General features: G+C 41.8%; 1 protein-coding gene across 1 annotated transcript in view; it reads right to left on the bottom strand.

The window, feature by feature from the left end:
- Positions 1-13,467, bottom strand: part of CNGB3 (cyclic nucleotide gated channel subunit beta 3) — a 150,589-nt gene that overhangs the window by 16,224 nt on the left and 120,898 nt on the right. Inside the window, 2 exon segments of the mRNA XM_054595285.1 lie at positions 1,483-1,771; positions 2,000-2,146. Of these exon segments, the coding sequence (XP_054451260.1) occupies positions 1,483-1,771; positions 2,000-2,146 (436 nt within the window).

Here is a 13,467-nt window from a genome sequence, read left to right as displayed (position 1 = left end):
GTGATACTGTGAGAGACTTGTACCAGCTGTTAAGGTACCTGTATGAATTGCAGAACTTTCCTTACACAGTGACTTACCGATCTCTTTACCCCATAAGTCTTTACACAAATTATTGGGTCCACACTAATTAAATGAGATGTTGGGTTTACACTATACCCCTACTTTTCACCATAGTGGGTCACGTGGAAGAGGAAGAGGCATATTTTAGTCTCTCGTGTGTGACTGACCTTTTATTTGTCTTACCAATTTTCTGCAGGAGCCACATCTACCCATTCCTTCAGTTATAAAGATAACATAATGATGAGATTCAGAACACGTGAAACCCTGCTCTATTTTTCAGTATCTGCCCTCATAGGCTTATTATGAGAATCAAAGAACAATGAAAAAAAAAGCAAACAATGGTAACATTTGACTTTCTTGACATTTCTAGGAAATGGGAGATAGCATGTTTAGGCCCAGACGTCTGACTACCTGAGGAATAGTAGTTTTATTGTCACCAATTGTCATCTCATCAAACATGTTGATCTGGATCTCAGTTTCTTCGTCTATAACATGAAGGGCTTTGATGAAATCTATGAGGTTACTCTGGCTTGGACGTTTGTTCATTAGCCTGTTGGTAAAATGTATTACATACATATTTACAGCTGTATGTTTGTTTATTCACATGTGCTTGACTCTCCTTATCCACAGTGCTTTTGTCTCAGTGCTACCATGAATGCTGAATCAGAAAACCCTGACCTATGGCCCTTGGGGGAATGCAGGTTAGGTTCCTAGGAGCCACAACATTTTTGTCAACCGATCAATATGTAACCTTGTTTTATGTGTATTTTTGTCAACCGATCAATATGTAACCTTGTTTTATGTGTATTTCTGTTTAGAGGCACTTATTTAATAGAATTGTTGATTCATCACATTGAAGTCATGGCCAGTAGCACCACAGCTGATGCCTGTATGAAGGTCACCTAACCCACAGATTTTCTCCGAGATGCACATGAGAGCATTTTTGCACTTAGGAGCACTAGATAGCACTTCAGCATTGTGCTTGGGGGCTGATTTCAACACAGGGATAAAAGCACATAAATTCAAAAAACAAAGCACTTAAATAGACATGAAGTGTCACTTGTGTAGTGTGAGAGCTGCTGTAGGTCTACTGGAAATGTATACCAGGCAACTTAGATGTTTTCTCCCCTATACATGTATAGTCTGCAAATGACCACAGAAGCACCATGAGTATTAGTTTTGGGGTTACAGTAACCAGTAGTGACCAGGCAGATTTGCAAATATAGAATCCACAAACAATGAGGGTCAATTGTATTTATATATACATTAAGAACATCTGTAATAGACCTGTGAAGATTAATGGATCAGCAGTCCCCAGCCTTTTTGGCACCAAGGACTGGTTTCATGGAAGACAATTTTTCCATGGTCTGGGGTAGAGGCGATGGTTTCAGGATGATTCAAGTGCATTACATTCAAGCTCACCTCCTGCTGTGCAATATGGTTCCTAACAGCCCCCGATGGGTACAAGTCCATGGCCTGGAGGTTGAGGACTGCCGGATTACAGCCTCCATTCTCCCTACTCACTTGAGTGGTTGGCTCTCTCTTCAGTCTGAGCAGTTGTGCAAGGCTGGTTCTGCTTGTGCTTCCCACGAGAGCTTTGAACACTTTGGGTGTCTCTGGTTTTGGTGGAAAGAGGAAGGCAAGTCCTTTTGTTGATGAGGTTGCCCCTGTGGCTGGAGCCTTCTTCTTGAGAAGCTCCAGCCACAGGCTTCTGTGGACAGAGAGAAAGGCTGTGTGAGAGCACTGGTAGAGTTCTGGACACATCTCTCGCAAATACTGGCATTCCTCCTTATCTGTGAAGTTCTCCATGCACAGATGCACAGCAGTTGTTAAATGTGTGTCATAGAGAAAGCTGACAACTGCCATCACCGTATAATTTTTCTCCTGGATGTTACAAAGTAAAACTGACTCTTCTCAAATGAGGTTTTGAAGGTGGTACCTGGCTTTCTTCATGAGGAGCTTTTCAGAATCTGGATAATGCACCAGAATTTCTTGGAAGGTCTTCTTGTCCAGAGTCAAAGGGTGAATGAAGCCATGAGCTACCACGTTGACTGTTCAGTGGTTTCCTCCTGCTGCTGTCAGAAGGCTGTGAGAGAGAAGAATGCTTTGTCACCAGTCTCACTCCCCCAACCACCAAAATCTGTCAAAAATAAATATGAAATTATAATTATTCTAAAGGGGAGAATATGGCGGAGGAGTGAAAGGGAGTCACACTGACCTCCTCCCAAAACCAAACTGGAATTGCAACTAAATAATGGAGTAATCACCTGGAAAGCAGTGGAGCGATAGTGGGAGAGGAGCCTTGGTGCGCGGACAGTGGATTCTACTCTCACACATCCCAATGGGTGAGAATTGCGGTGGAGGCTCGAGAGGGTGGGCTGGGTGCCCACGGGCACTGGCACCAGAGGGACATTGAAAGGGCCAGTTAGCTCCCCCCAAGAAGAACGGGGTCTGAATCATAAACAGGAACCCCTAAACTACAACAGCTAAAGCCAAGAAAATACAGACAAAACGCAACCCCAAAAAGCTTAGGGGCGCTCTCTGCCAGAGACAGGTGGCTGGGGATGCAAAAAGACATTTAAAGGGCAAATGCAAAAGTTGCAGTGGCAGCCACCCTCCTTGATCACTGGGTAGAGGCGGCAGCAGGGTGGGCTGGTGCCTGGGAAAAGACTGGTGAGGAAAACTTTGTGAAGAGAACTGACACAGTGGCTGGTGGAGCCCGGGTGATAATGCACTTCGCACTCTGCAGCTACCATCGCGCTCAGGCATAAGGGAATCAATTAACCTGCCTTTTGTGTGCTCCGCACACAGATTGCATGCCTGTGAGCTGCGGGGCTGAGTGCAGACTGGCTGGGAGAGCCTTGAGGAGAGACTGGAGACGGAGGCGTTGGGGAAAGAACGGGAGGAGGAACCGGGGAGTCCCGACACCCTCGCCGTTCGGTAGTTTCCATTGTGGGCTGGAAAGGCGCGACCCCAAAGAGGCAGAAGCGGGGTGCGCATGAACCAGACTGCCTGCGATTGAAATGCAGTCCGCACAGGGGGTGGATCTTTGGCCGAAGGGGTCACAGAACTGCCCAGAAGCCCCTGAGGGGAGACAAGAAACAGAGGCATTGGGGAAGGAAGGGGAGGAGGAACCAAGGAGTCCCAACTCCTTCTCCTTGCCGTAGTCTCCATTGCGTGGGAAGAGGCCACACCCCCAAAGAGTCAAAAGCTGAGAAGCACACATAGACAACCCCAAAACACCCAGAGCAGGCTCGCACACTTGCGCCAAGTGACCGGCGAGGGTTGGCGAGCGTGTGTGTGACCCACGCGGGCTGGCTAATGCTTGCAACGGCCAGCAAGGCCTCACACAGACTGTCACCCATACGGCCTGCGAGGGAGTGCACAGAGCAGCAAGGACAGACGTAAATTGACCTACCCGCCGCGATTGCGGAGCGGCCCACAAAATTAGTAGAGCTGCCCAGAGTCCCTGGAGGAGAGACCAGAAACAGGATTAACCGGAGAGTCCTGGAGCTGAGTTCCTAGCATTTCTGTAGTACCCATTTCGCGAGGGCAAGCAACACACCCAAAGAGCCAAAAGCGGGGAAAATACACAATAGAAGGCCCTAAACTGACCAGTGCCGTGAAGCTCGCGTGCCAGGGGGGCCAGATGAGTACGCAAGGTCGCGAATAAGCCCCCTGGTCTGGGGCAAGCACATGCGAGCCCAGGCAGGTGGGGGACTCTGCCGTGCTGGGAACCTGCTCAAGGAGCCCGCGTGAGAGCGCAGAGAGATCCCCAAAAATAGCCCAGCCCTGACCGAAAGGGTCACAGAGCTGCTCCAAGCAGGAGTCAGACACAGGCATTAGACTCCTGAAAGGCTCAAACAAACAACACAAGCCCCTATAGGGTCAACAATGGACATCATCAGAGACAAGCCCAGAAAGAAAAGTAAAGGACAAAAATACTTAACAGACTCTCACAAAAATGGGAAGAAAAAGAAGTTCCCCTCAAATGAGTGGAAAAGGGGACTCCCCACAGAGAGAGCTAAATGAAATAGAGGCAAGGGAACTATCAGATATGGAATTCAAAACAATGGTTCTAAGGAAGCTCAATGAGCTCAGCCAGCTCAAAGAGAACTATGAGAAACTGCAGAGAAACTATCAGGATCTTACAGCAAACTATATCAGCCTGGAAAAGGATATAGAAACTATCAAGAAGACACAAGAGGGTATGAAGAATACCATTTCTGAATTGAAGAACACAGTAGAAGGAATCCAAAGCAGGCTGGATGAAGACGAGGATCGAATCAGTGAGATGGAGGACAAGGTAGAAAAAAGCTCCTAGAAAGAACAAGAAATGGAAAAACGGCTCTAAAAGAATGAAGAAGCATTTAGGGAAATGCAGGACAACCTGAAACGCAGTAATATCCATATAATAGGATTACCAGAAGGAGAAGAAGAGGAGCAAGGAATAGAGAACCTCCTTGAAAAAGTAATGATGGAAAATGTCCTGAATTTGAGGAGAGAAAGGCTCTCATGGATCCAGGAGGCACAGAGGACCCCACTCAAGAGGGACACAAGGAGGTCCACTCCAAGACACATCATCATTAAAATGGCAAATGTCAAAGACAAAGAGAGAATCCTCAAGGCAGCAAGGGAGAAGGAGAAAGTAACATACAAGGGGGCCCCGATACGCCTAGGAGCTGACTTCTCAACAGAAACACTACAAGCCAGAAGGGAATGGCAACAAATATTCCAAGCCATGAAAAGCAAGGGCCTACAGTCAAGGCTGCTCTACCCAGCTAGGCTCTCCATTAAAATAGAAGGAGAAATATGGAGTTTCCCAGAGAAAAGAAAGCTAAAAGAATACATCTCTACCAAACCAGCACTCCAAGATATGCTAAGGGGACTAGTTTAAGCAGATGAAGGAAAAGAATGAGACAGAGAGGAACACAAGTACAAAGAGAAAAGATGAGTAAGTTTCTATCAGTAATATCTCTCAATGTGAATGGACTGAATGCCCCAATCAAAAGACACAGGGTAGCTGAATGGATAAGAAAACATGACCCACACAGATGCTGCCTATAAGAGACCCAATGTAGAGCAAGAGACCTACACAGATTGAAAGTAAAGGGATGGAAAATAATATTCCAAGCAAATGGGCATGAGAAAAAGGCTGGCATTGCCATACTTGAATCAGACAAAGTAGATTTCAAAGGAAAGGCCATAAAGAGAGACCCAGAGGGGCACTTTATCATACTTAAAGGAAGAATCTATCAAGAAGACATCAACATTGTAAACTTATATGCTCCCAATATAGGAGCCCCCAAGTTAATAAGGAAATTGTTGGATGACTTCAAAAAAGATATAGACAGCAACACACTGATAGTAGGGGATTTCAACACCCCACTGTCAAAAATGGACAGATCTTCCAAACAAAACATTAATAAACATATTGTGGTGCTGAATGACACACTGAATCAAAGAGACTTAACTGACATATAGAAAACCTTACATCCCAAAGAAGAAAAATACACATTCTTTTCAAATGCTCATGGCAGTTTTTCAAAGATAGACCACATGATAGGACACAAGCAAGCCTCAGCAACTTCAGGAACATTGAAATAGTACCAAACTTTTTCTCAGACCACAAGGCCTTGAAACTCGAAATCAGCCTCAAAGAGAAACTTCAAAAACTTGCAAACTCATGGAGACTGAACAGTAGACTATTAAACAATGAATGGGTCAATAATGAGATAAGAGAAGAAATCAAAAAATGTCTGGAAAGAAATGAAAATGAACAGATAACTGTCCAAAATCTATGGGACCCAGCAAAGGCGGTCCTGAGAGGGAAGTTCATAGCAATACAGGCTTACCTTAAAAAGATAGAAACATTTCAAATAAAAGACCTAACGCTACAACTTCAAGAACTGGAGAAACAACAACAAGTAAATCCCAGAGCAAGGAGAAGGAAGGAAATAGTCAAGATTAGAGCAGAACTGAATGACACAGAGACAAAAAGAACAATTCAGAGAATCAACCAATCCAGAAGCTGGTTCCTTGAAAAGATCAATAAAATTGACAAGCCTTTGAGCAGACTCATCAAGAAAAAAAGAGAGAGGACCCAAATTAATAATATCAGAAATGAAAGATGAGAAATAACAACTGATACCACAGGAATACAAATGATCATCAGAAACTACTATGAACAATTATATGCCAAAAAATTTGAAAATCTTGATGAAATGGACAAATTTTTAGAAAAGTATAATCTTCCAACACTGAAGGAGGAAGAAACAGAAAGCTTGAACAGACCGATAACAGTTGGGGAAATTGAAGCAGTAATCAAGAAACTCCCAGCACACAAAAGTCCAGGGCCAGACGGTTTCCCAGGAGAATTTTACAAAACATTTAAGGAAGAGCTAACCCCTGTCCTTCTCAGACTATTCCAAAAAATCGAAGAAGAAGGAAATCTTTCAGACTCCTTCTATGAGGCCAGCATCACCCTGATCCCAAAAGCAGATAAAGACACTACAAAGAGAGGAAACTACAGGCCAATTTCGCTGATGAACATAGATGCTAAAATCCTCAACAAAATATTGGCAAACCACATCCAGGAATACATTGAAAAGATTATCCACCACGATCAAGTGGGATTCATCCCAGGGATGCAGGGATGGTTCAATATACGCAAATCAGTAAACGTGATACATCACATAAATAAAAGAAAGGACAAAAACCACATGATCATTTCGATAGATGCAGAAAAAGCATTTGACAAGGTACAGCACCCATTTATGATCAAAACACTCAGCAAAATGGGAATAAATGGGGCATTCCTCAACATAATAAAGGCCATATATGAAAAACCTACAGCTAATATCATACTCAACGGGCAAAAACTGAAAGCTTTCCCACTAAGAATGGGAACACGACAAGGATGTCCGCTCTCACCGCTTCTTTTCAACATCGTATTGGAAGTCCTAGCCACAGAGGTCAGACAAGAGAAAGATATAAAAGGCATCCAAATACGAAAGGAGGAAGTAAAACTATCCTTGTTTGCAGATGACATGAGAGTGTACATAGAGAACCCTGTAGACTCTACCAAAAAACTCCTCAACCTAATAAGTGAATTTGGCAAAACAGCAGGATATAAAGTCAACATTCAGAAATCAAAGGCATTTTTGTACACCAGCAATGCAATAGAAGAAGAAATCAAAAAAATATACCATTCGATATAGCACGAAAAAAGTTAAAGTACCTAGGGATAAATTTAACCAAAGACACAAAACACCTGTATGCAGAAAACTATACAACATTGAAAAAGGAAATTAAGGAAGACACAAATAAATGGAAGCATATACTGTGCTCATGGATTGGAAGAATTAATATCCTCAAAATGTCCATACTACCCAAAGCAATTTATAGATTTAATGCAATCCCTATTAAGATAACAATGACGTATTTCACAGAAATAGAACAGACATTTCAAAAATTTATATGGTACCATAAACAACCCCGAATAGCCGCAGCAATTTTGAGAAAGCAACACAAAGTAGGAGGGATCACAATACTGGACATCAAACTCTACTACAAAGCCACCATACTCAAAACAATCTGGTATTGGCACAAGAACAGACCCATAGACCAGTGGAACAGAATAGAAAGCCCAGAAATAATCCCAGGTCTCTATGGACATCTAATATTCAACAAAGGGGGCAGAAGCATAAAATGGAGCAATAACAGTCTCTTCAACAAGTGGTGTTCGGAGAGCTTGACTGCTCCATGGAAAAAATTGAAATTGTATCATCAGCTGACACCATACACCAAAATAAACTCAAGATGGATAAAAGACTTAAATATAAGTCACAACACCAACAAAGTCCTAGAGGAGATCATTGGCAGGAAACTCTCAGATATCCCACGCAGCAATTTTTTCACCGATATGTCTCCTAAAGCAAGGGACATAAAGGAAAGAATAAACAAGTGGGATCTCATCAAAATAAGAAGCTTCTGCACGGCAAAAGAAAACATCAGCAAAATGAAAAGGGAGCCAACCGTACGGGAAAATATATTTGCTAATGATACATCAGATAGAGGTTTGATCTCCAAGATATATAAAGAACTCACTCGACTCCACTCCAAGAAGACAAACGATCCAATCAAAATTGGGCAAAGGACCTGGGCAGATGCTTTTCCAAGGAGGAGATACAGAGGGCCCAGAGGCATTTGAACAGATGCTCAGCATCACTAGCCATCAGAGAAATGCAGATCAAAACCACCATGAGGTACCACCTCACACCAGTCAGAATGGCCATCATGAATAGATCTACAAACAAGAGATGCTGGCGAGGCTGTGGAGAAAAGGGAACCCTAGTCCACTGTTGGTGGGAATGCAGACTGGTGCAGCCACTGTGGAAAGCAGTGTGGAATTTCCTCAAAAAGCTGAAAATGGAACTGCCTTTTGATCCAGCGATTCCCCTGCTGGGACTATACCCTGAGAACACCAAAACGCCAATACAAAAGAACCTCTGCACCCCAATGTTCATAGCAGCACAATTTACAATAACCAAGTGTTGGAAGCAACCTAAATGCCCATCAGTAGATGATTAGATCAAAAATTAATGGTACATATACACAATGGAATGCTACGCAGCAGAAAGAAAAAAAGAAGTACTAAACTTTGCGACAGCATGGATGGAACTGGAGAGCATCATGCTAAGCAAAATAAGCAGGGGGCAAAAGACATATACCATATGATCTCACCTATAAGCGGAACCTAACCAACAATGCAAAGATGCAAGGAAAATATGACCAGCAACACTGAAAGGAAAAGAAATCAACAGAGACAAGAGGGAAGGGGGGGTCAGGGAAAGGGAAGGGAAGGGGAAAGTCAAGGAACATATAGCAAGGACTCATGGACAAAACCAAAGGGGAAGAGCTGAGGGAGGGAAGTTGGGAGGGGGCAAGGGAAAGAGGTGGGGGGGAGGCAGAGACAAATGTATTTAAAAAGTAAATAAATTAAAAAAAAACAAAAAAAAACATTAAAACATAAAAAAAGGAATACTCTGTAAATACTTGTATGTGCACATGCATATATGCATATATGTATAAAATTAAAAGAGATATTTAAGAAAAAAAAGAAATACAAGAATAAAAAAAATTATAATTATTCTACTGCTTCAGAGAATGTGTCCTGTTGATGAGAGATTCAAGATGTGGTAGCAATAGTTTTTGATTAGTTTTGCCTCTAACTCCCACTTCCCATGAGGCCCTCTGTGCCCATGAGACTCCCACCCCAGATTCTAGAAGTGCAGACTCTCTCTGGACTGGGTATCCTCTGTTTTGGATTCACTTTCCATCCTCCCCACCTCTGTAGACTTGTCATCCATCTTCCATTTCGGTGCAGCCAGTGTCAACATTCCAGTAGGAAGTCTGACAGCAGGAGGAAAGTGGGGCTGGAGACCTTATTCCCCCATCCTTTCCCTGCCAGGACTTAGGTCAGCAGTGGCTATCCTCCACCAGAATCTCCAGCTCCTGACATGCAGCCCTGTCCTAATAGCACAGCTCCCACAGTGCTCTCTGGGTTCCTGAACATGCCCACCCATCCTGACTGGCCCCTCCATGGAAGTGGCTCCCTTACTGTCACCAATGTCTTGATGTTATCACCATCCTTGTTATATCTACTTAGATTTTCCTTTACTAAAGCCTTCCTAGTTACTTTGCTTGAGTGTACCTTCTGTTTTCTTCCCAGGCTCTGACTGTCAGAGCTCTGACATCAAATCTTAATGATGCTTGGCTATATCGGATGAATCCAATCTCTTCCCATACTTCAAAATCATCTTGTTTGTCAATATCATAAACTACTCTTTGATAGAGTCATTCATATACAACTTCACACTAGAATATCACTGAATTCTGGGCTTTGTATTTCTCAGAGACATAACTGAGCATTTTGTATTCAGGAAGTGACCAATGAATAGCAATGAATGAAACAGGTGAATAAAAATGCTGTCATTCGAGTAATGCTATATTTTCAGTAATAAGGAAAATAGGGTTGGTCTTTGAAACCAAGGCAAGAAAAAACACAATTTAAATGTTTAAAAAGTACGCTACAGATGGTACAATGAGAAGATAATAGAATAGATGGAATATCTTGGAGTCAGCCAGTGAGACATGGAGAAAGGAGGCTCACATTAATAAAAAACAATCTCTATGGGGGGAAGGACAGAGACAGATCTTAGCAGTTGGAGTGTTTGCACTTTCATAGTCCTGTCCTTAGGGAGTGAGGTGTGAGGACCTGAGTGGCTCCTACACCTAAAAGTTTATAGCAGACAACGTATACTTCCCTAACTGCTGCTGCAGAAAAGGGAACAGTCTAACTAGCTGTTAATTGTTAAAAAACTAACATCAAGAATTGGGGGGACATTTGAAAATGTTCTTACGGTATGTATATAAGCAAATGTCATTCTCTAATATTAGAAGAAATATTTGAGTAATGGCAAAGAAGTTTCTAAACTTAACAATGGACACCAAACCACAGATTCAGAAGACTCAGAGATTACCAAGCATAAAAAATACCAGAGACCCCTCTCTATTCTGAGGCATATAATATCAGATTGTAATAAACAAAAGACAAATAGAAAAGCTTGAAAAGAGCTGGAGGAGGATAGTAACAGCAAACTTTTTACCAGAAACTGCAAGTAAGAAGCGTGTGACATGATCACTGACCTAGAATTCCAACTGCAGTGAAATTATCCTTCAAAAGTGAAGGAGACACAAAGATTTTGTTAGGGAAACAAAAACGGAGGAACTTCATCAGCAAATCTTCTCTGCAAGAAATGTTGAAAGAAGTTCTTCACAAAGAAGGAAAATGGTACAGGTTAAAAGCACAGGTCTATGTAAAGAATGGAAGAACTTTAAAGAAGGGGCAAGTAGAGGTAAAATAACACTAAAATCTTTTATTTATCTTAATTTTAATTGAGCTAAAAGATAACTTTTAAAATAAAACAACACCCTATTGGGTGACTACAAAAAATGGGTAAGTGAAATGATTAACATCAGTGTCCTGAGGCTGGTAGGAAAGAATTGGGAAAATTCTGTAATGAGTTTCCCGAACACATGCAAAATGGTGTAGTGTTATGTGAAAGCAGTCTTAGATTAGTTTAAAATATATATTGCAAGGTGGTAGGGCCACCCAAAACTTTTCTGATATTAAGTATAATTGATATGCTAAGAGAAGAGACAAAATGGCCTCACATAAAATGCTCCATTAAAACCAGAGAAGACAAGAAAAAGGGGAAAATCTAATGCAGGGTCATCTAGAAGCACCAGACAGGACTCCGTACCTGCATTGTACATTGAACTTGGGTCTAGGACTTACCCAGGCCACTTAAGAATAGAATTACTCCTCCAACACAGAAAGTATATACTTGAAATCTACAAATGTTGACCATGTCAATACCTTCTCATTTTGCTCAATGATTTCACATTTTAAATTTATTTCTCTGTGGCAAAAAAACATTGAACTTTTAGTCCTTTCCTGAGGTTCTCCCCAAGATAGGCTCTGCCTTCACCTTTTTTTAAAGGAAGCAAAATAAATTTTTATCTATCTATCATCTATCTATCATCTATCTATCATCCATCTATCCATCCGTCCATTAATCAATCTTTCTATTCTCTATTACCACAATCATCTCTTCAGTCACATATCTACCTAACTTCCTAACTATTTTCCTACCCATTTCTCTATGAAATGGATGTTGACTTTGAAGATGTGATGTTTGGATGAGCTTATTCATTCACATCCTGTCACCTTCGACACAGGGTAATCCAGTGGTGAGGCAGGGATAGATGGCATCCAGGAGTTTAATTTGGACCTGAGTATGTCTCTGTGCTGTCAGACTATGAGTACAGAATGGAAGTAACATATTTAAATGTCAGATTATTTTGAGATTTCTCAAGCTTTACTTAAGCTTGCCTACAGGTTACACGTTCGGAGTGCTTGATGAGTTTTTGAATGGAAGAAACAGTCTGTCTGCCAGATGGATTTTGCCCAAATTTCTTTAGCAGTGTTTAAAATAACATCTTTTCCCCCTCCTGTCCACAAAATGCTTCTCCAGACTTCTACCAATGGAAAGTTTTACTCATTAAGTAGCTTCGTAGGAAGATCTCTAAATATTCCCATTAACCCCATGTTGAGTTTCTGAAAGAGCACATCATGGAGGATAAATAGTGTTGAAGTTGATGGTTAGTATCGCCATGTTGCAGTAAACAGGGCAATGGGACAGGAAACACAGGAATGGCTCTAACTCTAGTTCCTCCTCTCTTGCTGTGACCTCAGGTAAAAATTCAAGGACCATATTGATTTTCACTCAATCATGTATTCATTAAGTATGTGCTGTGTATTCAGCATGAGGAAATGAAGTTGGCAAGGGAATTTTTACAGCCTGGTATGGTTTTGTAGAAGGAACACAGGCTTTGGAACAAGATAACTCTACCATTTTTTAAGTGAATTTCTGATTGGTTACTTAATCTCTCTTTAAGGAAGCAGGGTCACCTTAATACCTTTTTATCTATCTGATCATCTATAGACAGAGATAGTGTTTATAGACTCCTGATATTTAATTATGAAAAAAGGTGTAAAATTTCTGGCTGAGAACTTTTAAAGCTGTATTTGTGTTATGTAACAGTACCAAGTAACAAGTATATTAACTTTGTATAGTGGGGAGGTGTATGTATACATGTAATATAAACTGGTTCACATGGTTGTAGAGATCGAGGAGCCTCACACTCTACCACCTGCAAGCTGGAGACCCAAAAAAGCTGGTGCTGTAATATCCTGAGTCCAGAGGTTTAAGAGGGGAGAAGAGGGGGCTGATGGTATAAACCAGTTTTTGGTAAAAAAGCCCAAAACCGGGAGTGCTGATGTCTGATGTCCAAGGGCAGGAGAAGGGGGACATCTCAGCTCAGGCAGAGAGAGTGAATTTGACCTTCCTGTGCCATTTTGTTCTATTCAGGCACTCAACAGATTGGAGGATCCCATTTACATTGGTGAGGGTGATGATTTTCACTCCATCTGTTGATTCAAACGCTATCTCCTCCCAAACACTCTGATAGCCACACCGAGATATCATGTTTTATCAGCTATGGAAGCATTTGTAGCCTGGTCAAGCTGACATATAAAATTAACCTTCACAGTACTAGTATAGCTTAAGTGGATAAGTGAATGAAAGCAGCATGTGGACATCAGAGAGAAAAGGTATATTCAGTATAAGAGGACCTGTGTGTGCAAAGCTCTGTACATGTCAGGAACAGCAGCAACATGGAGATTGTGTGTGTGTGTGTGTGTATGTGTGTGTGTGTACATGTGACTATTGCAAGGCAAACACATGTTAACCTGGAATTTCTTTTTTTGTTTGAGGAAAA

Source organism: Pteronotus mesoamericanus, unplaced genomic scaffold (assembly GCF_021234165.1).
Source record: "Pteronotus mesoamericanus isolate MK-2021 breed Mesoamerican mustached bat unplaced genomic scaffold, CSHL_Meso_final scaffold_54, whole genome shotgun sequence".
NCBI lineage: Eukaryota > Metazoa > Chordata > Mammalia > Chiroptera > Mormoopidae > Pteronotus > Pteronotus mesoamericanus.
Note: the sequence above shows the minus strand (reverse complement) of the source record. Positions and strands in the feature narration are given on the sequence as shown.